Source organism: Oryctolagus cuniculus, chromosome 17, assembly GCF_051225735.1.
Source record: "Oryctolagus cuniculus isolate XC-2025 breed Fujian yellow rabbit chromosome 17, ASM5122573v1, whole genome shotgun sequence".
Classification (NCBI taxonomy): domain Eukaryota; kingdom Metazoa; phylum Chordata; class Mammalia; order Lagomorpha; family Leporidae; genus Oryctolagus; species Oryctolagus cuniculus.
This window is the reverse complement of record NC_142883.1, coordinates 43,897,693-43,924,328: the sequence shown is the minus strand read 5'-3', so window position 1 is coordinate 43,924,328 and position 26,636 is coordinate 43,897,693. Positions and strand designations below refer to the sequence as shown.

The 26,636-nt window shown below is 55.1% G+C and overlaps 2 protein-coding genes and 1 non-coding gene across 5 annotated transcripts in view; 1 reads left to right on the top strand and 2 right to left on the bottom strand.

Moving 5' to 3' along the window:
- SLC46A1 (solute carrier family 46 member 1) overlaps nucleotides 1–3,927 on the top strand; it is a 6,320-nt gene extending 2,393 nt beyond the window's left edge. The window contains exons 3-5 of one of the 3 annotated variants that reach the window (XM_008270662.5): nucleotides 1,216–1,299; nucleotides 2,640–2,796; nucleotides 3,340–3,927. In XM_008270662.5, the coding sequence (XP_008268884.1) occupies nucleotides 1,216–1,299; nucleotides 2,640–2,796; nucleotides 3,340–3,439 (341 nt within the window). In that variant the 3' untranslated portion in view covers nucleotides 3,440–3,927. 3 annotated transcript variants of the gene reach the window in all.
- On the bottom strand, nucleotides 2,398–26,636 carry SARM1 (sterile alpha and TIR motif containing 1). Its single transcript, XM_051824610.3, has 9 exons — nucleotides 25,823–26,636; nucleotides 19,746–20,364; nucleotides 17,924–18,136; nucleotides 17,569–17,660; nucleotides 17,239–17,474; nucleotides 13,693–13,795; nucleotides 13,430–13,619; nucleotides 7,487–7,608; nucleotides 2,398–7,356 (listed from the first exon to the last, which is right to left on the bottom strand). Exons 1-9 carry the CDS (start codon nucleotides 26,290–26,292, stop codon nucleotides 7,227–7,229), a joined length of 2,175 nt encoding a protein of 724 aa, XP_051680570.1. The 5' UTR covers nucleotides 26,293–26,636; the 3' UTR covers nucleotides 2,398–7,226.
- On the bottom strand, nucleotides 12,653–13,078 carry LOC127484549 (small Cajal body-specific RNA 2). Its single transcript, XR_007911611.1, has one exon.

Below are 26,636 nucleotides of genomic sequence, written 5' to 3'. Positions count from 1 at the left end.
TTTTTTTTTTAAGATTTATTTATTTATTTATTATTTTGAAAGAGATCTCCCATCTGCTGGTTCACCCCTAGAAGCCACAATGTCCAGGGCTGAGCCAGGCTGAAGCCAGGAGCCAGGAACCAGGGGTTTCTTCATCTGAGTCTCCCACATGGGTGCAGGGGCCCAGATGCTTGGGCCATCTTCCGCTGCTTTTTCCCAGGCACATTAGCAGGGAGCTGGATCTGAAGCAGAGCAGCCGGGCTGTGGTGTCACAGGCTGCGGCTTTACCTGCTGTGCCATGATGCTGGCTCCATCTCTGGGATTTTTTTAAAAAAGCAGTCGTCTTCCTCTTTTTTTTTTTTTTTTTCCAACAATCTATTTGAAAGTCAGAGTTACACACAGAGAGAAGGAGAGGCAGAGAGAGAAAGAAAGGTCTTCCATCTGCTGGTTCACTTAGCCTGGAGCTTCCTCCCGGTCTCCCATGTGGGTGCAGGGGCCCAAGGACTTGGGCCACCTTCTACTGCTTTCCCAGGCCACAGCAGAGAGCTGGATCAGAAGTGGAGCAGCTGGGACTGGAACTGGCACCCATATGGGATGCTGGCACTGCAGGCAGCAGCTTTACGCACTACGCCACAGCGCCAGCCCAAGACAGTCTTCTTAGACCACGCACAGGAGATTCCTGCTTATTGAGTTCCTCTTCTCATCTGCCTTCTCCTTCCCCTCTCTGCTTCCTCCTTTTCTTTTTCTTTTTGGAATGGGCAAAGGGTAGCTGGCCAGACAATGAGGAAGTTAACTTTTTAGAAGGGACAGTTTGAGCCCTCAAATTTGTGTACCAAGTCAGCCATTCAGTACCACAGCTTTCAACCCGGCTGCTTGGAGTGTGCAGGCGCTGTCATTGTTCTGGGCGCTCTCGGTGTGCGTTCAGAGGGGGCACTGAGCTCACGGACTCTGCAGTGCTGAGGAGATAGCAGTCGCACGAGGGCGAGAAACGGTCCTGGGGTACATGGTGGGTGTCAGCCTGGACATGACCGGCTGTGGAAGGAACTCTTGGGTCCTCGCCGAGCCGCACCCCTCCTCGCTGGCACTTGTCTCCTGCAGGGGCTGTATGAGGCCACACACACTGGTGTGAGCAACAGAAATTCACTCTCATGGTGCCAGAAGCCAGAAGTCCAAATCAAGATATGGGCATCCCTTTCTCCAACCCCGTTTTCCTGACGAGCTCTTATTTCTCCCCAGGGTACGGGCTGCTCTTCCTGTCACTGGTCATCACACCCATCATCCGGGCCAAGCTGTCCAGGCTGGTGAGCGAGTCGGAGCAGGGTGAGTGTCAGGTTCCTCAGGTCCAGGGTAGCCTGGACCAGGCAGACAGGCCCCTGTGGCTGGTGGGCAGCTCGCCCTCCTCCCTCCTCCCCTGGAGAAGTAAATGGCCGAGACAGACGGACTTGTGTCCAGTTGCCCGGGGCTGGTGGAGGTCTACGCCACCTTGGGTTTTCACATCAGAGTTGGAACTTGCATTCAGCAGAGCACAGGATAACTAGGGCACTTACTCTGTCCAGACCTCAGCTCTCCCATATGTAAAATGGGCACAATGATGCCACGTTTCCTGCTTCATGGGGTCAGAGTATGTAAGCCCAGAGGAAGCAAAGGACCTTGTGACAGAGGCTTCATTGTTTCCAAGTGACAGATGCAGAAACAGGCCTGGAGGGTGAAGTGATTCGCCCAAGGTGAATGGTGGAGCCAGGGTGCACTCCAAGGGCGGTTGTTAAGGCCAGGGGTCTCAGCTCTGGGGTTCAGTCCTGGCTCTGTCGCCGACTTCGGTTTCCTCGTTGTGACGCGAGTGGTTTGCTCACGAAGACACCTGCAGGTCCTTCTCACAGAGTTCCGGCCCAGCTTCTTTTGGGTCAGCGCTCACTTTGCCATCTGTGGGTTCTGCTGGCATGTCTACAAGGAACAGCTGCTCAGGCTTCGGGGCCTGTATAGCCCGTCTGGAAACAGCCGGCTCATTCAGTTTTCCCCATCTGCCCTGGAAGGAGGACCTGCTGGTGCCAGGCACAGCCCACCCTGGGCTCTGGTGCCCCCAGAACCCATGTGCCTTCATCCACTCACTCAGTTAACCCTTTTGCAGCACCTGTGCTGTGTCCAGAGCTGCCAGGCAAACGGGAGGAAAGAACCGCTCTCACCAACAGCTGCCTCTGGGGCCAGGCCCCGGTGGGTGCACTGCGTGTGAACCTCGTGTCGCTGCCAGTCTGTGAGATGGATTCTGTCCTTATTTGTCAGAGCAGGAACACAGCCCAGAAGGCCAAGTGTTCAGTGATCGCACAGCTGTTAAGTGTTGGACCTGGGACTCAAACCAGTGGTTAATCCCAGGCAGGAGAGGGCGCCGAACAGGATAAACCAAAGCAAGGGAGTTCATCAGGCTTGTGTTAGACGAGATCACACATGCTTTTAATGTGTATTTAATAACAACCAAGTATTTGGCAGCCCTTCTGGGCCAGGTGCCTCCCATGAGTGGCCTTATGGAATCCCAACACATGATGTGGTAGTATTTACAGGGGAGGAAGGAGAAGTGACTGCCCCGGTCACACAGCCCCGAGGCCGTGGTACTGGGGTGGACAGCTGGGCCTTTCAGACCCCGGAGTGCGGTGTTCGTTTCTTCACAGGTGCTCTCTTCTCTGCTGTGGCCTGTGTGAACAACCTGGCCATGCTCACGGCCTCCGGCATCTTCAACTCTCTCTACCCCGCCACGCTGAACTTCATGAAGGGCTTCCCCTTCCTCCTGGGAGCTGGCCTCCTCCTCATCCCGGCCACTCTGATTGGGTACGGCAGGGCCCTGACCAGTGAGCGCTCCTGGGGAACCCCTTATCCTCAGAGACCCCCTGCATCCTTGAAGAGGCAGCTTCACTCCCAGAACCCGTGCCCTGGTGGTATCTCATCCCAGGCTGATGCGTCCCTTGCACATAGCTGTGTAATGCCTCGGGGGCCAAGGCCCAAGGCCGAGGCAGAGGGCAGGATGGATCATGCTGACCACAAGGCCGTGTTCCCTCCTCCTGTCTGCGTCATCCCTCTCTGTTCCCATTTTACAGCAGGGCCTGTGGTGGTAGAACCGGGCTAAAGGGAAGCCAGAAAGCTCCCTCTGCTGGTTGTGGCTGGGCTGGCCCGCTGACTTGTTCCCCTGTCATCTTAAGAGTTCCTTCTCGGAGTTCCCTGTGTCTGGGGTCTGGGACTGTCCTCCACCTCACCGCTTGGGGGGTGGGGGGAGCCGCCTGAACCAGCCCACCCAAGTAAGGCCCCTGTCTCTTCTCCAGACAAGAGTTGAGGGGCCCCCTTGTCAAATCTCAACCCCTCTCTGGTCTCTTATAGGATACTGGAAAAGGCTAGTTCTCGCCTTGAATTCCAGCAGTTTCCCCAGAGCCCCGAACTACCCGGACCAGAAGACAAGAGGGCAAGGGGGCCAGAGTGAACCTGAAGCAGTGGAAGTCTGCCTCCAGGAGCCCAGCAGCGCTGGCGCTCCCTTCAAAGGACGGTGCTGCCCCTGGACGAGGTGCTCAAGTACCACCTGTCCACGGCTAAGCCAGCCTCTGATTAGCATCTGGACCGGCCACTCCCACAGGGGACAGCATAAGGTGACCCCTCCGGGGAGCAGAGAGCTCCTGCTGGAGGTGACACTTCAGGGACCTGGTGAAGCTTGAGGTTGCCATCTCTCCTCCTAGCAGACCGTACAGCCCTCAGTCCCAGGTCCCTCGTGTGCCCAGCAGCCACCTGTCACTCCTTAGTGAAGGGTGCAGAGCCTGGCCAGTGGCAGCCCTGGGGAGAGGACGGCTGTGGGAGGGATCTGGTGCCCCTTGGAGGAGAGCGCTGCTGTCGCTTGGCTGGGAACCAACCCTAGGCTATGCCTGCCCAACCCTGGCTTAACAGCGCCATTTGTCACAATAAATCATTTGGCTCAGACGTTCCAGCCCCCAGGGCAGTGGGCTTGTTTTCTTGCTCCTGATCTGCCTGGCGTAGGTCAGACAACAGAAGCTGCTGGGCTGGGCAGGAGCCCCTGAGCTGCCCTTGGGATTGCTACTGGGTATGGACAGCCTGGGCCTCGTCTGCAGGAGGGGAAGGCCCCGCTGCCTGCTGCCGAGAGCCAGTGAGAGCCTTCCTTGACTCACCTGTGCCAGGCTTCCCCCCACCCCAGCCCAGGCAGGAGCACCTGCAGCGCCTCCCACTCCTGGCATTTCAGCAGAGCTGTGCTGAGGCCATCCCTCGGGCCTCCGTTCAGCAGAGCCTGGGAGCTGGCCCTGATTCTCCTCATGATGCAGGGGCCCAGCTTCCTGGAGGATGGAGCGCCCATTTCTAGGCAGTTCGGAAGGTCTCCACCTGAAGCTGAAAGGCAGTACTTAACTGAACGTGAGCCCGCGGCCACTTCTACCCTCTCTCTCTCACCTGCCCCACCAGCCAGCTTTCCAGCTGGAAATCATGCAGCCCAGAGCCAGCCAGGGCCAGCTGGGTCTCTGTAGCCCAGGCCCATTTCCAGCCTCCTGCCCCCTCCCAACCATAAATGGGAGACCTAAGTGACCACTGGGATTCTGTGAAGAGGGGGGCGGTGTGAGCTGGCCTCGTGCTCTGGCTGGGAGACCTTGGGCAGGCCCCTGTAGGAAGGGCCAGATCAGCGGGACCATGGCGACCACTCCTGCACAAGAAACCCGATTAGTGATGCTCCGAGACATGTCCTGGAGGGAGAATGAACTGCGACTGGACTTTTGGACTTTGAGTGTTCCTGGGCAGTTCTTGGCCCCTGCGGAGAGGTGGGGAAGGGACCTAGCTGACTCAGCCCCAGCCCAGGGCCAGCAGCTATAGCCCAGCCAAGCAGAAAATCCTGGCTTTGTAGACCTGTGTCAGCGGGCCTTGGGGGACAGGCTGCTGCTGAGCCCTGAGTCTCAGGGTCAGCCGCGGGGGGTCAGGTGCATGCCCTGCCTGTGACCTGAGCAGTGTTTGTCACAGCAGGGGTGGGGGTGGCGGGGCAGTCATCCTGAACAGTATTGGCGTGGCTGCGGGAGGCCCAGTACTTGGGCTGCTCTGGGTGGGGGCTGAGTGCTAATTGCCAGAGACAGAGGCAGCACAGCAGTGTACCCTACAGAGAAACCAGGAAACCTGAATCCTGCCGGGGAAGGCCTCAGGAGGAAGAGACTGGGACAAAAAGACAGCTTCCCCTGGCTCACTCGCTGTACTATTGACTGCCCAGTGAGGGCAACGTCCAGGGCTGAGCCCCAAGCTGGCACGAGGACGCTCGTGCTGCGCAAGGAAGGAGGTCAAGTGTAGTCCCAGCCAGAGTCAGGGCTGGGACCGGCTCAGCTGTACCTGACGGGCAGGGAGTGGAAGGAAGGAGCCTTGAGCCTGGACCTTTGACTTTTTGATGCTGTGGCCCGAGAGCCAGGCATGACCTGGGCAGCTGAGCTGGCCCAGGAGGGGAGAGGCGGGGCAGGCTCCGGCCAGCTGCACGGTGCACCAGCAGGGGTGACTGCAGGGGCTGCTCTCTCGTCCTTCCGTCTCAGTGGAGGGGAGACCCGAGGCCCCTGCGCCAGCCCTGTGTGTCTAAAGGCAGCCCCCATCGCTCGACTTTCTGGGCCAGGGGGAAGCAGCGGCTCTGCATGGGACGCAGCCTCTGGGATGATTCTCAGGAGGGCAGACCCTCTGCCAGTGGCCTGGGTACCAAGAGACTTGGTTCTGGAACCTGGGGCTGCCTACTAATGACAGAACACTCAACCTTTCTGAACCCCGATTTCCTTACCCGTGGAGTGGGGGTCTAATAGCAGATGGGGTTGGTGGGATGAAAATAGAGACGATCGAGTGGGGTGTTTGGGAAATAGCCAGGTGTGGGGGCTGTTCATGTTTTAGAGGCTTGCTGCGACCACCAGTGTCAGTCCACCTGGGAATCTGTGAGAAATGCAGAATCTCAGGCCCCATCTGAGTCTCCTGAGTGAATTTTAATAAAGATTCCCAGGCTGTTGGAATGCACGTTCAAGGTGGAGAAATGGCCCTAGGTGACAATCCTAGGTTCTATCAGGCTACAGGGATTGCCATACTGGGACTGCCTGGTCCCCTTCCCCACTGAGCAAGTGGTGGGCAGCCCTAGGTGGGTGAGGGTCTGGGGAAGCCAGCTGGGCCAAGCCAGGCAGGAACCAGAGGCACAGCACCAAAACATGGGATAGGTGGGCTTTGAGATATGGCTTCCCCTGCCCAGACACAGGCCCAAGCAGGAGGCTCCTGGGCACCAGCGAGTGCAGCAAAGCCAGGTGCAGCTGCAGGTCAGCCAGAGTGAGGACCAACCTTGAGTCATGTGGCAGAGGAAGCTGACCCAGTGGAAGACTGGGAGGAGGTCTGGGACCTCGCCAGGCTGAGAGGGGCCTCGAGTGGTTAGGATGCAAGGCCACAGACTGGTAGGAAGCAGGGAGCCCAGGGGCCAGGCACAGTCTGGGTGGAGAACCACTGCTGGCCTCCCATCTCTGTCTCCTTGCCCAGGACCTTGCGAGATGTGCACCTTTGACACGGATAGGCAGGTAGCCACAGGAGCCGAGGACTGCCTACACTCCCAGGCCAAGGCCCGTCTCTCGGTACTGACTCAACATGGCTGAAGGCTCGGCCTACCCACTCATGCAGCCAAGCCTCAGTTCCATCACACAGCAGGTGCCACGCGCCACGTGTGCTGCAGTCCCGCCCCAAACCCTGCCTCCTTGGAGCACTCCATCAGGCCCTGCTCCAGCACCACCCCACCTATAAAAAGGACGACCCCAGCCCGAATGGGGGCAGTTCTCCCTCCTGGGGTTGGCCGCCCTCACGTCTGTGTCCCTTTGCCTTTCAGTAAGTCCTGCTTTCCTGTGTCACACACACAGGAAGACAAGCACCTGGACTTGGGGTCCCTATAAACCCTTCCCCCTACTCAAGCTGCCTGCTGTCAGGGCAGGAGGAGGGAGACTGCGGTAGCCCCCGCCCCACCTCCTGTATCTCCAGAACTGGGCTGGGACCATCCCCATGCCAAGACAGAGGACCTCATGGCCAGGCCTGGGGGAGGTGGGAGGCCCCACACCAGTGCCTGGCTCCCTCCCCCCAACATTGAGCCAGGTGGGATTGAGCTGGGCCATGTGGACAGGGACAGGGACAGCCATTACCTGAGCAGAGCTCAGGCTGTCCGAGCCCAGGTGGCCCGTTTGAGGTGGGGACAATGGCAGTGCCAGTCACAGCGGGGCTGGGGACCTGGGGCCGGGTTAGGCCGGGCCCATCGGTGCAGCACCGTCGAGACTGGTGTCGGAGCCTGCGGATGAGTCTCTGGAGGAGCGGCCCTGCAGGAAGCGGATGATCTTCTCGATGGTGGCCTCCTGGTACTCGTGGGACCACCTGTGAGCACAGAGGCCACCTGGGTCAGAGGCCTAGGCAGGGGCAGTTGCTGGCCAGAGGCCTTTCTGGTTTGCTGCCCTTCAGGGCAACTTGTCCCCACCCCCTCGCTCGCGACCCGCCTGGGGCTCACTTGATGCCGTTGAAGGTGAGCACAGCCTGCATGTCCTCCGGCAGGGCCTGGGGCTCAGGCCACTCGAAGCCATCGATGACCGGCACGATGTTCTTCCCGCAGCTCAGAGCAGTCACAATCTCCTGGAGCGAGAGGGGAAAGAAGGAGGAGACCCTTGTCCCTACCCAGGGACACCGGGGCCAGGCAGCTGCTGGGAAGCCCACGGGTCCTGAAGTCCACGCTGACTTTTCCCCCATTTATTCTAGCTTAATAAAACATACATAAATATTGGGCCTTTGTCCCAGATTCCTGGCACAGAGCTCCCCAAGTCCCTGGAATCTCGAGTGATGAGTGTCCTGCTAAAGTGACTCCTCGCTGGGGTGGCTGGGTGGATGGGGTTGGTGGGCTTTCTGGTGGCCAAAGCCTCATGGCAGGGTTGGGGTTTTGAGCCCCACTCCATGGCCTCTGGAGAGGGGCTGGAGGTTAAGTTGGAGCAGCAATGGCGGTGGTTTGATCCACTGTGTGTGTGTCATGAAGCTGGCGTAAAAACCCCTGGACGATGGAGTCCGAAGAGCTTCCAGGCTGGTGCACACATTCGGGTGCCAGAAAGGTGGCGCCTTGGGATGAAGTGCGGCAGCTCCACGTCCCTCCTTTCCACGTGGCCTTCGCATCTCTTCCGTGTGGCTCTATATTACGTCACTCATAGTAAAGTGCTTTCCTGAGTTGTGTGAAACAGAAGCAGTAGCAAAACGGAATCACTAATATCAAACCCCAAGAAAATGGTCAGGAAGGTGGTGCCCACAGGCATGTGTGCCAAAGGCAGTAACCATCCCAGGGACTGTGCAAGCTGGAGCATTCCAGAGAAGCCGTTTGCCCAAGGACGTTCAAAGTGACTGTTTCCACCAATGAGCTAGCGCCAGCTCCTGCAACAAGTCCCCATAACCAGTGGTCTTTGTGCTAAAACAGCTTGTGTGGACTTTGCCCTGTTTGTTGTGTAAGCTTCCTCTCACACCAGGTGCTTTGGATGTGCCTCTGGTCAAAAACAGCACACGGATCCCGAGTATTTATTTCTGAGTAAACTTGGTTTTGGAGAGTAGGTCTGTCACTCGATTTAGGATGACAGTTCCTTTTTTTTTGGACAGAGTGGATAGTGTGAGAGAGAGAGAGAGAGAGAGAGAGAGAGAGAGAGAGAAAGGTCTTCCTCTTCCATTGGTTCACCCCACAATGGCCGCTGTGGCCAGTGCACCGCGCCGATCCAAAGCCAGGAACCAGGTGCTTCTCCTGGTCTCCCATGGGGTGCAGGGCCCAATGACTTGGGCCATCCTCCACTGCATTCCCGGGCCACAGCAGAGAGCTGGCCTGGAAGAGGGGCAACCGGGACAGAAACCTGGACTAGAACCCGGTGTGCCAGTGCCACAGGTGGAGGATTAGCCTATTGAGCCGTGGCGCCGGCCCTATTTCTTTCTAAGATTTATTTATTTTTTAAAAGAATTATTTGAAAGGCAGAGTGTGCCACCAAATGGCTGCGACAGCTAGGGCGGAGCCGGGCTGAAGCCAAGAGTCCTGCACTGCAGCACTGAGTGGGATTGTAGGACACCCAGGCGGTGCTGGGGAGCATTAGTTGCTGGTGTGGGAAAAACCCGCATCCCTGCCTCCCGACTGCTCCCCGGGAGCCTTGCCAACTGCACTCCTCACTTCACGTTACCACCTCCCAGGCCTCTCCTCACTGACTCTTGCCCCCTCCCACTTGCCCTCCACCTAACTTACCTTTGCAAAATGCAAGTCTGATCATGTCACCTCCTACTCAAAACTCAAGACGTTGTGTGGCTCTCGGAACAAAGTCCAAACTCCTGAAAGTGGGCTCCAAGCCCCTATGTGGTGGGCCACAGCTCGCTTCTCAAGCTCCACCCCTGCGCTGCCCTCCCAGCCAGCCTGCCTCTGCCATCCTCCTGTCTGCACTGGGCCTTTGCACATGCTCTTTCCTCTGCCTAGAAATCATTCCTGTGCCTCTTCACGTACACCCATTCATTTTTCTGATCTGAGCCCTGCTCTTTGCTGGGGAAATTGTCCCCTCCCCCCTCCCAGGTTTCCCCACTCCAGGCTCTTATGGGCTCTGTAGAACATGATGAAGTTAAAGATCTGAATTTTCTTAATCCTGCCAGGCACAAGTCTGCTCCTCACCTGAAGGAAGCGGCTTGGAGCAGCAGGTAGGGGCTGCATCCTAAAATGCTGTCGCTGACACAGACTCTGACCTGAGGCAACAGCAGTGGCTCTGAAAATTGGTTTCCTGATACACAAAACAGGGTTGGGGCTGGCATGGTGGCGGAACAGGTTAGGCTGTGGCCTGCAGTGTGAGCATCCCATATGGGTGCCTGTTTGAGTCCCGGCTGCCCCACTTCCCATTCCAGCTCCCTGCTAATGGCCTGGGAAAGCAGTGGAAGATGCTCAAGGGCTTGGGCCCCTGCACCCACGTGGGAGAACTAAGAGAACCTCCTCATTCCTGGCTTTGGCCTGGCCCAGCCCTGGCCACTGCAGCTATCTGGGGAGTGAACTAGCGGATAGACATTCTCTCTCTAACTCTGCCTTTCAATAAATAAATTAAAAAAAAAGAAAAAAGAACTCCAGGGTTAATGACAAGGCCCATCTTGTAAGAATGCTGTGTGGGGTAACTGACACCCCAGGGCAGATGACTAGGCCAGCACCGGCTTGTCTGCAGGGCTCCTGATGGCTCATGGGAGATGCAGTGAACACATCTTTTCCGTGAACATTTCTGAAACCCCTTCGGTGTCTGCTCACTAAGAATGGGTGCTGTTCAGGCCGGCACTGCGGCTCACTAGGCTAATCCTCCGCCTTGTGGCGCCGGCACACCGGGTTCTAGTCCCGGTCGGGGTGCCGGATTCTGTCCCGGTTGCCCCTCTTCCAGGCCAGCTCTCTGCTGTGGCCAGGGAGTGCAGTGGAGGATGGCCCAAGTCCTTGGGCCCTGCACCCCATGGGAGACCAGGATAAGTACCTGGCTCCTGCCTTCGGATCAGCGCGGTGCGCCGGCTGCAGCGCGCAGGCTGCAGCGGCCATTGGAGGGTGAACCAACGGCAAAGGAAGACCTTTCTCTCTGTCTCTCTCTCTCTCTCTGTCCACTCTGCCTGTAAAAAAAAAAAAAAAAAAAAAAAAAGAATGGGTGCTGTTTGCTGCTCCTCTGTGCGTGAGGTGGTTTGGAGGCTGCCGTGAATGGTTAATGGTGCCTGGTAAGTGCTTATTGATGTTTTTAGCTTTTCCTTTCAAAGGGGGCTGCAGGGACTGGAGTTTTTGGAGTGCGGCTCACTTGTGGTTTTCCATATTGATCACCCACTAAATGTGGCTTCTGGGAAAGGGAGGATTAACTCTCGAGGCAATCAAGCACTGAAATCGACCAGGAGGGATGATGGGGCTTCTGGGACGGGTCCAAGGCGAGGGCTCTGCCACCACCCCTTCTGCGTCCTCTCCCTGCCGTCTGCTGGGACAGCAGTGGGTGCCAAGCCCCCTCGTGGAGCGCAGCCTTCCTGCCTGACTTTGACCCTGCCTGGCTTTGTCAGGAGCCTTTACCGATAAAGAGGCCCAGAGAGGAAGAGACTTCCTCCCACGTCACACATCTGCCCAGCACGGACGTGGCCGAACCTCCAACTCAAGGCTTCGGAGTTCAAGTCCAAACCCTTTTGGCTCTGTGCTGAGCGTGTGGATGAATTCTGACCCTGAAGCAATTTACTTGGGAACATTTAGACATTTGTTTCGTCTAGAATAACACAGAACAATGGCAATACAGACTGCCCATTGCACAGATCCAGAGGCTGGCCAAGGAAGGGATGATGGCTCACTCAAGACCTCTCAGCTGGGCACTGAGCTGGGTGACAACAACAATGAATTGTACCTTTCAAAGCAGCCGGTAGATAGGATTTTGAATGTTCCCAACACAAAAACGAGAAAAATCTGAAATCACAGATATGGCAATTGCCATGATCTGATGTTTATGTACTGTTTACAAGTATTGAAATGTCACGATGTGTCAATTTAAATAAAGACATACATTAAAAAAAATTACTGGGGCCATGGGAAGCCGCCACCTGCAACCCCAGAATCCCATATTGGAGCACTGGTTTGAGTCATAGCTGCTCTCTTTCTGATCCAGTTTCCTACTAATGTGCTCGGAAAGGAGCCGAAGATGGCCCAAGTGGGCCATAACCCACCATGGTGGGCATAGTTTTGTCTCCTCAGCTGCTTGAGGACAAGAGCCCACCTCAGATGACTGCTGCATCTCTACTCCAACCCCAAATCCTGCTGATGAATAATTAGTATCCTTAGGCTGTGATAGGATCCAGCCGTCCATCTATTCTGGAAAGATTCAGTAGGTCCCTGGCATTGTGGCACAGCGGTTAAGCTACCTACCACCTGTGATGCCAGCATTACGTAACGCAGCACCAGTTTGAGTCCTGGCTGATCCACTTCTAATCCAGCTCCCTGCTAATGACCTGTGAAAGCAGCAGGAGATAGCCCAAGTGCTTGGGCCCCTGCCATGCACGTGGGAGATCTGGAAGAAGCTCTGGGCTCCTAACTTTGGCCTGGCCCAGCCCTAGCTGTTGCGGCCCTTTGGAGAGTGAACCAGGGGATGGAAGAGCTTGGGCTCTCATTCCCTCTCTCTCTCTCTCTCTCTGCCTGTCAAATAAATAAATCTTAAAAACCCCAGTGGATGTCTGAAACTGCAGACCATACTGAATTCTGTATGTATTATGCTTTTTCCTAAAACACCCACTTAATGTGAAGCTCGCTTTACAAATGAGGTAAAATAAGGTAACAACAGCTAATGACAGAATGGAACAATTATAACAACATACTGTGATAAAAGCTATTTAAAACTTATGAATTGTTTATTTCCAGAATTTTCCATTTAATGTTTTTGAACCTTAAATGACCACAGGTAACAAACTGTGGAAAGCAGAGCTGTGGCTAGCAGGGGACTCCTGTAGTCATAATAATTATGCTAATAACAATCACTACCATTATTGCACCGGCATTTAGCAAAACATTTCACAAAGTGTAGCTCCTCTAATCCCTGTTACACTGTCCTGAGAGGGTACCATTAACATAAGCCCTGCTTTCTGGGAATTAAGCAAGTTACCCAAGGCCAGAGCCAGGATTCAAACTCACAGTTCTGTGTTTTCAGATCAGAATCGCCTCAGTAATCAACGGCCCGGGACAAGTGCAGCCCCGTCTACCTGATCAGTTTATCACTTCTGAGGGCGAGGCCCTGTTGGTCTAGCTCTGGGACTCTGGGACCCCGGCGTTGCTGCTGCCCAAGGGCCTTGCTGCACAGCCCCCAAAGACAGGGCTTAACAGAAGGGACCTGGTGAGGTGGGGTCACGACCCCATCAAATAAGATCAAGGTGTGTGGAGGGGCGGGGGTGTGGGCATGGTGGGGTAGGGGTGGGCGTACTCACTCCTCTTGTATGTAAGATGCATGTGCGTGAACATACACTCACACACATTCGGGCATCCACTCACGCCTCGGCCCACCCACGCCTCCCATGCGACACCTATGCACAGCACACACAACTCTCCCCCAAGGCCACTCTCCCTCCCGTGCCTAGTTCTGTGCTCTTAACAGTGGCTCCATTCTGCCCTTCACAGAGCTCTCCTGTACCTCACAGGGGTTATTTTTCATCCCTCTCTGGCCCTAGCAACAATCTTACCAGGTGAACAGGGCAGGTGAGTTATCTCCATTTTATAGACACAGGAGCTGAGACTCAAATGAGAGCCCAGGTTGCTGGCTAAAATCATATTAAAGTCAGAGCTATGGCACCTGAGTTTCAGGGGGCCAGAGAGGTACTCTGGGGGCTGAGTGTGCTGGGGTACGCAGACAGGAAGGAACCGGAGGAGGACCCCATCCTTGGGCCACGGGCCAGTGCTGGGGCTGCAGAGGCCCAGGCTGGTACCCACCTTGTGCACCCAGTCCTTGCAGTCATGGTCCTGCATGCACTTGTCCAGGGCCCCGGCCGACAGCACCAGCACGAAGTTGCGGGCTCCCATGACGCTCTGGATGAGTTTGTCCTCAAACTTGCCTGCTTCCAGCTTCTCCACGTCGATGAACACGCTGAAGCCGTGCAACTGCAGGTGCACCTTCAGGAGGCTGTCGAGAGGTCCTGCATCACTGCCGCGGCCTCGCCCACACAGCCCCGGGCCGCCTGCCCACCCCTCTTTACCTGGCCAGCTGGGAACCTGAGCTCCTGCGGTAGCTGATGAAGACATCGGGTGTGTCCCCGCTGGGCTTGCAGCCGGTACAGGGCAGCGGGGAGTGCAGCATTTCTAAGGCAGGTGAGAGGCAGCATGGTGAGGGGAGCCCCTTCCCATCACCCACCACGAGGTCCATGAGCCCCTGGGGTCTTAGTCCCCTGTCTCCTGTCCATCCAGCCCTCCTGCTCCATAAAGGGTCACCGAGGCAGAGGGATGGGGCCCACAGCAAGCGAGGCCATCCCAGAGGCAGGCACTGTGTTTCATGGGCACTGGTGGGCAGCCTCCTGCACCTCGGGAACTCCAGTTGGCACTGCCAGCCACCCAGAGGCGTGCCAGACTCATCAGCTCCCCAGTGCTCCCCTGACCCCTTCCTCCCAGCTTCCACCAGAAACCTAGTGTCAGCTGCAACCCCTGCCTCTCATTTATTTATTTATTTATTTATTTTGACAGGCAGAGTTAGACAGTGAGACAGAGAGACAGAGAGAAAGGTCTTCCTTCCATTGGTTCACCCCCCCAAAATGGCCGATCCGAAGCCAGGAGCCAGGTGCTTCTCCTGGTCTCCCATGGGGTGCAGGGCCCAAGCACTTGGGCCATCCTCCACTGCACTCCCTGGCCACAGCAGAGAGCTGGCCTGGAAGAGGGGCAACCGGGACAGAATCCGGTGCCCCGACCAGGACTAGAACCCGGGGTACCGGTGCCGCAGGCAGAGGATTAGCCTAGTGAGCCGTGGTGCTAGCCTCTCTCATTCATTTATTCAGAAAAAAAGATGCTCCTTGACTTGGGCTGGGGTCGCGTCCTGGGGGACCCATTGTCGCTGGGAAGCATCGTAAGCTGAAAGTGTGCGTTACACACCTCAGCTACTCAACAGTGTAGCTTAGTCTTACCTATCTTAACCATGCTCGGACGCTTACGTCAGCCTACAGTTGTGCAAAGCCTATTTTATAGAAGTGTTGAGTAAATGTCTCATGTAACTTACTGAAAACAGCACCAAAAGTGAAGAAGAAAATGGTTAACACGGGTGTGTTTCCACACCATTGTGAAGTCAAAAAACTGACAGTCAAACCGTTAGAAGTCGGGGACTGTCTGCATGTAGTAAGCACTAACTGTGTGCCGGGCACTGCCCTTGTGGAGCTGGCTCTGAGCCACACAGCACCCTCTGTGGGCTCCCCCTTCTCAGCTCTCCAGCCCTGGGGGTCCTCCCCATGTCCCAGCCCCCGGCAAGCCTTCTCCCCACATCCGGGTGCCACTGCCCAATCTAATCCACATGCTGCAGCTGCCCGGGCATCTTTCTGAAATCCAAGTCCAATGATGGCACTGCCCGCCTTGTGGCTTACTGCTCCCTACAGGAGCTGTTTTGTATGTGTTATTTCTGTCCTATGACCCTCCTGTTTTATGAAAATGAGTGTTTTCAGGAGCTGCAACGGAAAAGTGGTAAAAACTGACTTGTTGTGGTTGAAACAAAGGAACAGGACCACAGCCCAGTCCCTGTGCTGTGGGAGTGCTTAGCATGTGTTTGCTGAGTGAATGGATAAAATGAAAAGAATGATTTCCTTATAACATTCACACTTAACACCCATAGACAATATTTGTCTGTTTATGAAGCAGAAAGGCTGGGGCTCAAATCCCAGTTCTGTCGTCTAATGGCTTTTAAAACCTTGGGAAATGTATTTAAATTCTTTAAACCTTAGTTTCACTATCTTTAAAATTAACACCCAAGGGACCAGGGTTCTGGCGCAGTGGGTTAAGCTGGTGCCTGCGATGCCAGCATCCCATATCGGAGTACTGGTTGGAGTCCTGGCTGCTCTGCTTCTGATCCAGCTCCCTGCTAATGTGCCTAGGAAAGCAGCACTTGGACCCCTGCCAGCCATGTGGGAGACCCAGATGGAGTCCCAAACTCCCGGCTTCGGCCTGCCCAGCAGTGGCTAGTGAGGCTGTTTGGGGAGCGAGCCAGTGGATGAAAGATATCGTGTGTGTGTGTGTGTGTGTGTGTGTATGTGTGTCTGTAACTCTGCCTTTCAAATAAATAAGTCTTAAAAAGATTAACACCCAATTCGGACATGTTTTAAGCTTTGATCATAATGGAGTTTATACAGGGTATCCATTTCCCAAATCTCCTCAAACTGGACATTTTTAAGTGCTTGTTTTTTATCTTTAAAATGTTTCTAAAGTGTGTGTGTGTTTTTTTTAAAGAGTATTTATTTGAAAGGCAAAGTTAGAGAGAGAGAGAAAGAGAGGGAAAGAGAGAGGAGATACAGAGAGAAAGTTTACATCTGCTGGTTCACTCCCCAGATGGCTGCAATGACCAGGGCTGGGTCAGGCCAAAGCCAGGAGCCAGGAGCTTCCTCTGGGTCTCCCGTGTGGGGGCAGAGGCCCAAGCACTTGGGCCATCTTCTACTGCTTTCCCAGGCCATTAGCAGGGAGCTGGATTGGAAGAGGAGCAGCCAGAACTCGAACTGGCACCCACGTGGAATGCTGGCACTGTAGGCTGTGGTTTAATCCACTGTACCACAGCCCTGGCCCTTCTAAAGTTAACTTTTCAAAAATTAAGGGACAGCTATTTTGCAAAGCAGTTAAGATTTTGCTTGAGATAGCCAATCCCATATCAGAGTTCCTGGATTCAAGTCTCAGTTTCACTCCCGATTACAGCTTCCTGCTAATGCACACCCTGGCAGCAGGGGTTGGCTCAAGTAGTTAGGCCCCTGCTACTCACGTGGGAGACCTGGATTGAGTTTCTGGCTCCTGCTTTCAGCCTGGTCCAGCCCCAGCTGTTGGGGGCATGTGGGGATGGAACCAGTGGATGGGAGGTCTCTTTCTGTCTGTCTGTGTCTGTTACTGTCTCTCTGCCTTTCAAAATAAATCAATAAATACAAATATAAAGAAAATTAACACTGCATAGGATGGATGTAAGATTAATAAGATGCTGTCTTAAACAATACAATACCTGGTATATGTTGACAACAATAAATATCAGCTAAATTCTAAACTAGGAAAGGATACCACGTCAGTAAAGTTGGAGGCTGCTGCAGCCCTTCCAGACTCACTCTGGATAGGCCCCTGGGTTCCCACCCACACTCCAGGTGTGCACCCCTGCTACCTCCACAGTTGCATGTGCTACCTCCTGCCACTCTCCCACATCTTCAAGGCCTGGGCAGGCAGTCTAGACCTGGGTGCACAGGGTAGGCAGTGCTCCTACTGGGCCCCCTGGAGTCCTGGGCGAGCTTCCTGCTAGGGCCACCTCCCGCCTCCCCCCTCCACCAGACTGGGAGCTTCCTGAGGGCAGAGCTCAACATACTCATCTTCACAAGGTCAGAATCCAGTCTTCCAAATGTTAGTGGAAAATAAGTGGTATGAAAAACCGATGCATGGATTTGAAAGTGATTTTTCATCAAAGTAAACTAACTCCATTTTTTCCATGAACCTCTGGAAGTACCCTGGAATGTGCTCCATCCATCTCCACCCCTCTGGGGCTGGGGCTTTAGAGAGGTCCCGGGGAGCCCCGGGGCGCGCAGCCTGACCTCTGGCGGCGGTGAGAATGCGCGTGCGGTGCACTCCCAGGCGGATGCCACAGTCGTCCAGCAGCTGCTGCTCGGACACGCGGTGCAGCAGCGAGCGGTCCAGGCCGCAGCTGACCAGGCCGTAGGTGTACTGGCGGAAGCGCGGGTCCAGGCTGCCCAGCCAGTCGGCCAGGTTGCTGCGGTCACATGTGGCGTAGTTGGCGAAGGTCTTGAGCTCCGTGAGCTCCCGGAAGAACCTGCACCCCAGGGAGGAGAAGACACGTAGGTCCTAACGCGCGACTGTCTAGGGGTGGAGGGGCAGTTGGCCCTGGCTGGCACGAGGCAGCGTACCTCTTGCGAGTGATGCCCGATTTCATTCCCAGGTCGTTCTGGAGTTCCTCCTCGGTGAGCCGCAGCAGCAGATCACCGTCTACCTGCTGTTCCTGGGGGTGGAAGGGTCACGTGTAAGAAAGGGCCCCCTCCTCAGCCTCAGCCATGGGATCACGAGCTCAAGATGCAAGGTGAGGGGCCTGTCGGCGGCGGTGGAGGAGGCAGAAGGGACCCAGATGGGTGCCAAGGGGCCCAAGAGGGGCTGAGTACTCGCTCCCCAGCCCCAGGAACCCGCCCTGGCGCCATGCGCTTTTGGATTGGGAGGGGACACCGTGGTCTGCGCCCCAGGGGACGCCCACAGCGGCCATGGCCCTACCCGGAAGCTCTGGCAGTACTGGGAGAAGCCGATCTGCTGCAGCCACGTCTGGACCTCGGCCTCCTTCCAGCTGGCCACGCAGGGCAGGATGGGCCGTGGCACCTCCTCACCCAGCAGGCGTAGCGCACGCTTGGCCAGGGCCGATGTGGTGCCGTTGGTGGAGTAGGAAACGAGGCGCTTCAGGCTCTGGATGGCGCCGATGTCGCTGAACACCTAGGGAGGGGATGGGGAGAAGGTGGCTTAGGTCCACCTGCTCCCCCCACCGCTGACAGTCTCACCAGCTGCCCCAGTCCTGCCTTCATCCGCTAAGTCACCCAGTGCTGGGGATTCCTCTTTAGACTTCTTTAGACAGAAATTCTTTAGACTTCTAACCAGGTTCCCCTCACGTGTCCCTTCCATAGCTCCAATCGCCCTGGGATAGTCCGAGCTGTTAGTACGGACACCAGGCCCTGTGCAGTGCAGCCTCCACCCACTTCTGGCTCACCCTGTCTTCCACCAACCCACACTTGTCTAAAAACCACGCTGGGCACATACCTCCCAAGGCTCTCACACCTTTGGGTCTTCGCCAAGATGTTTCCAAACCCTTACTTTTTCCAGGCTGCTTGAAGGAACACTACTGGAGTCCTGTACCTGGCACGACGGGTGGGGGTGGGGCCTCAATGTGTCTGAGGGACTGCACTTACTTGGCCTTGATTGGGACGGGGAGACAGGCCTGGTGATCGTGGCTGCTGCCCAGGTTCAATCCTTGGGGTCCTCCCTCCCTATTTCCCTTCTCCCAAAGTGGACTGATGTGCTCCCACGCCAAACTCTGGGGTGCAGAGGACACTAGGCACTGGAGGAGGCCTCAGAGACCCCTCACATAGCAGTCTCTTCTTGACCTATGGGGACACACATGATGGCGACAGTCCTCTGTGAGACATACCCCATTGAGGACTCCCAGATGAGAGCCAGCTGCAGACAAGTTGGACCATGGGACCAAACAAAGAAATGCAAACATTATAGGGATAATGTTGAATCTGTAAGATTTTAAAAACAAACCCCACTAACTTCTAGTAATGAAACTGCAATTAATCCTACATCCAGGATAAGAACTGCTGCTGTGGTCCAACTCCTTCAGGTGTCAAAAGGATAAAAATAAGGCCCAGAGAGGGAATGCCAGGTGCCCAAGGCCATGCAGCAAGTTAAAGCAGCATGCAGAGGCTGCGGCTTAGGTGCTGGGGACTCAGGTGGGGGGTGTCTGGCTGCCAGTCTCCAGCCACCACCTTCCCCAACAGCTGAGGTCTCCACTTGCCGCTCCCTCGCCGGTCTGCCCCTGGGCACCGGAACTCAGTATGTCCCTCTGAACTCACTTTCTGGACCCACTCCAGCCTGTCTCACCCAGTCCTCCTTTTCCCCTGGGTTGCCCCTGCCCAGAGTCACCCTCAGCTCCTCTCTCTCCTTTCCCCTTGTTCCATCTCTTCAACACCTCTTGAATCTGTCTGCTCTCTCTGCCACTACTGCCTCCACCATCCCCTCTGCATCTCCCCCTAACCACAGCCTCCTACGGGGTCCCAGGTCTCCAGTCCCACCTTTGACCTCCCCCTTTCCACACAGTGGCCAGGGTGACCTGGGTAAAACACAAGTGTCCATTGCTTGAAAACCTCTGTGTCTTCCTCTTGCCCCCAAGGACCAAGTCCAGGCCTTGCATTCAAGGCTAAAGCAATTGGCCTCTCAGCCCTGGTCTTGCTTCACCTGATTCCAGTGTGTCCTTCGAGTCCCACTTCAACGTCCCTTCCTCTGGGAAGCCTTCCCAGATGCTCTCTATCGCCACACCTGCACCCACCTTGGTCTTGCCCTGCAGGCTCTTGATGGCAGCCTCTGCACAGAGGTAGAAAGCCCCGATGCACTGCGCCTCCAAGCGCGAGGAGTCGAGCAGAGGCACGAGGCGCTGCAAGTCGTCGGGCCCGCGGCCCTGACTTGTGTCGCTGGCGTCCACCAGGCAGCGGGCAAAGCGGCCGGGGTCCAGCGAGGCCACAAGCGGCTCCACGAGCGCCAGCGTGCCCGAGCGCTCCACCTCGCGCTCCACCTCCTTGTTGGTTGCCAGCACCGCCACGGCCAGGCAGGCGTGCAGCCGCAGTAGCTCATCCTCCTTGGAGAAGGCGAGCGGGAAGAGCCACTCGGCCGCGCGCTTCTCCACCATGCGCCGCTGCACCGCCTGGCCCCCGTGCAGCGCGCAGTTGGCCAGCGCCAGCGCGCAGTGGCGCAGCAGCGCCGCGTCGGTGCGGCGGCACCAGAACAGCACGGCGTCCAGGCCGCCAGCCGCCACCAGCCGCTGGCACGTCTCCTCCGAGTGCTTGAACATGTGCTCCAGGATGCCCGCCACACTCCTGGCCAGCTCCACGGGCTCGCGTTCCTTCGCCAGGTTCAGGATCACGCCCATCCCGATGCGAGCCACGCGATCCCTGCAGGAACCAAGTGGAAGAGAATGGGAGGCGTGGCTTGCCTGGGGTCGGGAGGCCTAGTCACTTAAAGCCTCATTAGGGTTGTATGAGACACGAGGGAGCACGATCCTTCCATCACCTCCTGCTCTGGGAGGACCACTCTGGCCACACCCATTTTCTTCCCTACTTCCCACCATTGACAAGCAGTATGTGTAGTGATTGACAGTCTCGGCTCTGGGCGCAGGCATCCGGCCTAGCGGTTAAAACACCCGCATCCCACATTCCAGTGCTGGGTTTGGTGCCCTGCTCTGGGCCCTGACTGCAGCTTCTTGCTAATGCAGACCCTGTGAGGCAGCAGTGATGTTCAACTAATTGGGTTCCTGCCATCTGCGTAGCAGACCTGGAGTTTTGGCTCCATTGTGGGCATTTAAAGAGTGGGCCAGCAGATGGGAGCTCTCTTTCTTATTGTTTGCCTCTGTGTCTCTCAAATTTTTAAAAGTTGAAAGAAAGAAGGATTGACAGAGGACCCCAGCTCTGGAGCAGACCTGGGTCCTGGTTTCTTCTTTGCCATTTTCTAACTGTGGCACCTTGGGCACCTTCTTTTATTTCTCTCCCTCAGTTTCCTCACCCCATAACTGGGAGATTAAGAATATTAAACTCATAAGATTATCATCAAGACTACTGAGATAATCCCTACAGAGAGTTTAGCACAGTGCATGGCACACAGCAAAAACTCCACAGATGTGAACTTGTCATTTCTGAGGTGTCACTTGAAGTACACCACTCTTAGCCTTGCCTTCAAATTTTCCCTCGCTCCTTACTCCACAACTGGGTCACATTTACTCATGCATTCAACAGTTGCATGTTGAGGGTTTACTCTGGGCCAGGCCCTGTGCTACGGGCTGAGACTAAACAATGACTAAGGTTGACTGGAGCTTATCTTTAGCTAATGCAAGAGCAGAAGCTATAGAAAGCAAGTAAACAGTGAATGAACAAGACAGGAGTCATATGGCCATGTTGCCAGCAAAATGGATGATGTAATGGAATATGCCTGGTGGAGGGAGTGTCTGAGGCACTGACGTCCCAGAGCTAAATGCTGAGAAATCCCAGCCTGCAGATGTCTGAGAGAACAGCATAATAGGGAGACAGAGGGCCCAGGACAAAAGCCCCAGGGCTGGTGAGCTGGTGTGTTTGAAGAAGAAAAGGTGGCCAGAGACATGGCAATGTCTAAAGCCAGTCAGGAAAAATAGAAGATCAGCAAGGGATTCACACAGGAAATGTGCAAGTAAATATTCAAATCAACAAGATATTCAATAGAAAATAGGCAAAGGATGCAAACAGGAAATTTACCAAAGAGGAAATTCAGTGTGTGAACAAGCAGAAAAAGAGGTGCTCTAGCTCATCAGTAACCAGAGAAATAAAAAATTAAAGCAAGCGTCATCATTCTACACCTATCAGACAAGCACAGTCAGAAGCTGGATTTAAACAGAGGGTTAGTGGGGTGTGGGGTGACAAGTACCCTGGAGTGGGTGGAGGCACAGGCTGGGGCGGTGAATCTGGAAAGCAGACAATCTCTGCTCAAAGAGACTGTCACACAGATCAACAAGGGCATGTGGACAAGGATGTTCACTCCAGTATTACTTGTGGTGAGAGGAAGTTGGGGGCGCGGGGTATGAAGCCTGGAATAACAGGTAGCTTGGGCACTGTCGAGGATTTGGGAGCAGTTGCAAATAACTGAGAAGAAGAAAAGAGCAACGGGAAGGATCTTCAAAATGGGACATTGAGTGGGAAAAAGTAAGAAACAGAATGTGCTATATGACACCATTTGCATCAACTAAAAATCCATGGACACAAAACAGTAAAGATGTTACCAGGTCACGGAAAATCCCCATGAAATATACTGAATTGGTGCTTATGGGGTTCAGACAGAAGAATGATGGTCGTATTAGTCAAGAGGAGACAGGGAGGCTACATTCCAGGCATTTCCTGCAAAGCCACGGAGATGTCAGAGAGCTGGTGCGCTCGGGGAGCTGTCCACACCTCCCTGCGGCTGAGGCAGAGAGAGAGTGGGGAGAGAGGTCAGTCCTGGGAGGCTCTTGAGCCATCTCAAGCCACTTTTATTTTATCTTGATGGTAAATGGGAAACCACTGAGAAGTTCCAGAATGGGGAGTGACCTGGTCATGTGTGGGTTTTAAGAAACTCACTGTGGTTGCTAAAGAGGGGACAGGTCAAGGGATGAGCCCTAGGCCCAGCAGAGCAGGCCAAAGAGTAGCCACCCTCCTGGCAGAGGTGACGGCTTCCTGTCTTACAGACCTCCACAAATGATGTGCTCTCCATGTGATGTCACCTGCAAAGACTTGGCGGCCCAGGCATCCATGGGACCCTGGCCTAGTGGCCACCAGAATGACCACAGCACCTGTGACTGTGTGCCCACTACAGTGCCCAGAGGAGTCCAGACATGCCATAAAGCCAATGCAGCTTTGCTGAGCCAGCCTCTCTGCTTGTCTGCAGACCATCCCCAGAGGAACATCCCTGGGCAGCCAGAACTGCAGCTGTTCCTTCTACTAGTGTGAAAACCAAAGCTCAGAGAGGTCACAAGACATGCACAAAGTCTCACAGCTTCTAAGAGGCACAGCTGGGATCTGTACCCAGATCTGTCTATCTCCAGAATTCAAGATCTATCATCCTCACTTTGTACTTCAAGGCAGAGTTCTAGAATGTCAGAGATGGGATGTGTGTAAGGAATCATCTAACTCAACACCCTCCTTCTTGGGGACTTGCCTAAGGTCCAGTGAAGGGAAGTGCTTGTTCAGGACATTAATTTGGAGCTGGGAGTTTACTCTTGACCCCAAGCCCTCACCTGTCCCTAATGCACTTGGCACCTTTAGGGAGTTGGACAGTACATTGGGTATGAGAACTTTTCACTCAGCCCTCAATTCTTCTGTGGGCTGATAGAGTGTGGGCCTGATGAAATGGGCATAGACTTTGGAGCCATACAGGTCTGGGATCAAATCCCAGCTCTAAAGGTGGGAGTATTATAAGCATATATATGAAAGTACTTTAAAAATTTGTAGATGAGTGGAATTAAAAAGTGAAGTTATTTTGGTGCAAAACCTTTTTAAATATATGCATGATTTTTCATAATACACATGTGAAATTTTTGAAGACCCTTCATATCTAACAAACATAAATGCAGAGCTTCTATATGGATACTCTAGAAGGAGATTCAAGAAACTTGTGCTAGTGGTTTGCCTTCAGAGGGGGAAGAACTTTTAGTTGCACACCTTTGGTGTACCTTTGCACGTTTGAATTTATATGCAATTATTTTCTGGTTTTTAAAATCTTTTTCCCTCTATTCATTGAATATTCTTGGGAAAACCATTTAACATCTCAGGCCACATTCCTTGTTGTCCTCTGATGGGTTTGGGATGTGAGCTTAGAGGGCTACTGGTCAGATGGGGGTTCCCTGGGTGTTGTGGATTCATATCCAGAGAGCCCTACCCTGTTGGCTTATCCTGGTAGTTGAACTACCAGGAGAGAGAACTGTGAACTGGGCTCCTGGGCAGTGGCTGTAGCAGCCTCTTGGGGGAGAAGGGAGCTGCAAGAAGGGAAATGGCAAAAAGGGGGTGGGTGCACTGAAAGACCTATAAGAGGAGGCAGTGGTGGGCGGCTGATGGAGGAGGAGACAGTTTCATAAATTTAAATCTTCCATATATTGGCCCTTCTCTGTCTTCCAGCTCTGACACCTGATAGTCCAGAGGGGTACAGAGACTGCCTTTCTTGGAAAAGGTTTTCACAGCAAACAGGTGTGCTGAGCTCTGTCCTTGGTCCTGAAGTGAAATGCCATCACTCTGTACATTTCTTGGAGCTGTGGATACTGGTTAGTGGCTCTCAGGAACTCTGAGCCACGTGAAGATTGATGTTTCCAACCTTGAAAAATATCAACACCATCTGCATCTTGCAGTCGTCTTCTTCTAGGATGCTGACTATACCTCCTCTCCAAGGGTTCAAGTTAAAGCTGCCCATCCCAGCCAAATATGAAGCCAACAGGGCACACTCACTATCTGAGCCTCACCACACCCAGTGAACACCCTCCCAAATTCAGGGCTCATCCTCATCAGGGCACATGATGTTAGACACGAGATTAGTGACCTGCTGAATAAACAGAACTCTATCTCAGTCTCCCCATCTGAACTACTTCATCCATGCACTTTTGTCAGTATATAATTTCCATCAATCACAGTAATTCTTCCTTTTTTGAAAATGGTAAGGGAAATGCCCCAACTCATCCCCTTACACCTATGAGAGCCGCATGAGCTGAACATCCTTGCAAACTTTTCCAAGCCTGAAGAGCCTAAGAAATCAGCCTGCTACAGGGATGTGCAGCCTGGTCTGCTCTGTTATCAGAGGGGATGGAAAGTGAGACTTTGACGGTCTTTATACTCCAGGGGAGACCCCAAAAGCAGGGGAAAAGGGGGGCAACCCAGCTCATTTTGGTACCACTGACTTTGGCTCAGGGCTATGTAAGGAAGGGGGAGAGAACACAGGCTGTATCTGGCCCCTGCCTGCCTCTAAGTTTCCTTATTCATCCCAGCAGAAAAATGTTCTGCTCCTGGGGCCAGTGCTGTGGCGTAGCAGGGAAAGCCACCGCCTGCAGTGCTGGCATCCCATATGGACTCTGGTTCGAGTCCTGGCAGCTCCACTTCCAATCCAGCTCTCTGCTATGGCCTGGGAAAGCAGTACAAGATGGCCCAAGTCCTTGGGCCCCCACACCCACATGGGAGACCTGGAATAAGCTCCTGGCTCCTGGCTTCTGGTCGGCCCAGCTCTGTCCATTGCAGCCATCTGGTGAGTGAACCAGTGGATGGAAGACCTCTCTCTCTCTCTCTCTCTCTCTCTCTCTCTTTCTGCCTCTGTCTCTCTGTAATTCTGCCTTTCAAATAAATCAATCTTATAAAGCAAGCAAACAAACAAACAAACAGAATGTTCTGTTCTCCAGCAGCAATGGCAGAAGGAGCTCCTGTCTGAACAAGAAAGGAGGATGGAGCAGGGGGTGCCTTGGAGCAGCAGGAAGGGTTAGTAACCCTAAGCCAGCACTCATTTCAGCCAGGGCACAGGGGAACGGAAGGGGTCTCTCTTGCCTTTTTCTGAGCATTGTGTCCTTTCCTGCACAGGCGGATGGAATGCAGGGGAGGGAAGGTCGCATAGGAGGGCACCCAGACCCAGGGGCAGAGAGCTATGGGCACAGATTTCTGCCCTACTACTCCATTCCTCACCCCTTGGCCCTGGGAGCGAGTGCTGGCTGCACCATTAGTTCACTGGGTGGAAAGTCACTAAACTTTCCTCGTTTGTAAAACAGACGCACCGGTCTCTGTTAGAGGCACGGTGCTGGTATGGTGTAGTGAGGCAAAGGCACAGCCCCAGGCACTCGGGACGCCCACACCACGCGGCGCTCTCCCCCCAGCCCCGTGCCCTCACCGGTTCTCAGCCACCAGGATCTGCTCCAGCAGGCGCGCGGCCTGAACGCGCGTCTCCAGCTCCGGCACTTGCAGCAGCCGCAGCAGCAGGTCGAGGCCACCGTCCAGGCGGATAGCATCGCACAGACCCTGGGCCACCTCGCGGCCCACGGCCGGCAGCAGCCAGGCCTCCTCCACTAGCTGGAAGACTTCGGCCAGGCCGGCGCCCACAGCCCGCGCGCCACCCGCCTGCTTCAGCGCAGACAGCGCCTGCTGCAGCTCCGGCAGCGCGCGCTCCAGGGCGCCCTGTACTTCGGTGCCCACTCCGGGCGACACCTCGCGGGGCCCGCGGCCTCCCGCCGCCCACCACAGGCCCGCGCCGCCGCCCCCCTCCGGCCCTGGCACCGCCAGCCGCTCGGCTCCCGGCCGCGGGCCTGACATGGCGAAGAAACGGCACAGCTTGTAGGCGGAGAGGAGCAGCGTCAGGACCATGGGCGCGGGGCCGCGGGGGACATCCCCGGCCTTGGGAAGGAGGGGACCCGAGAGAGGAAGGGGGAAGAGGATGCAAGAGGGAGGAATGGAGAGAAGGGTACCAGGCAAGGGCGCCTGCGGGAAGTTTGGGGGAGGGGGAGGTTAGGATCCAGGATCCGGGGCACAGCGGTTGGGGAAGAGGATCTGAGTCCAGATGCGGGGAGTGGGCGGAAGGAGTGAGCGGGAAGCCAAGGGCTGGATCGGGTCGGGGGTTGGGGATCTCAGAGTCAGAACAAAGCGCGGTCCAGCGGGCTTTGAGATGCTCTGCAACAGCCACGCCCCTGAGCACCCGCGACCCGGGGCGG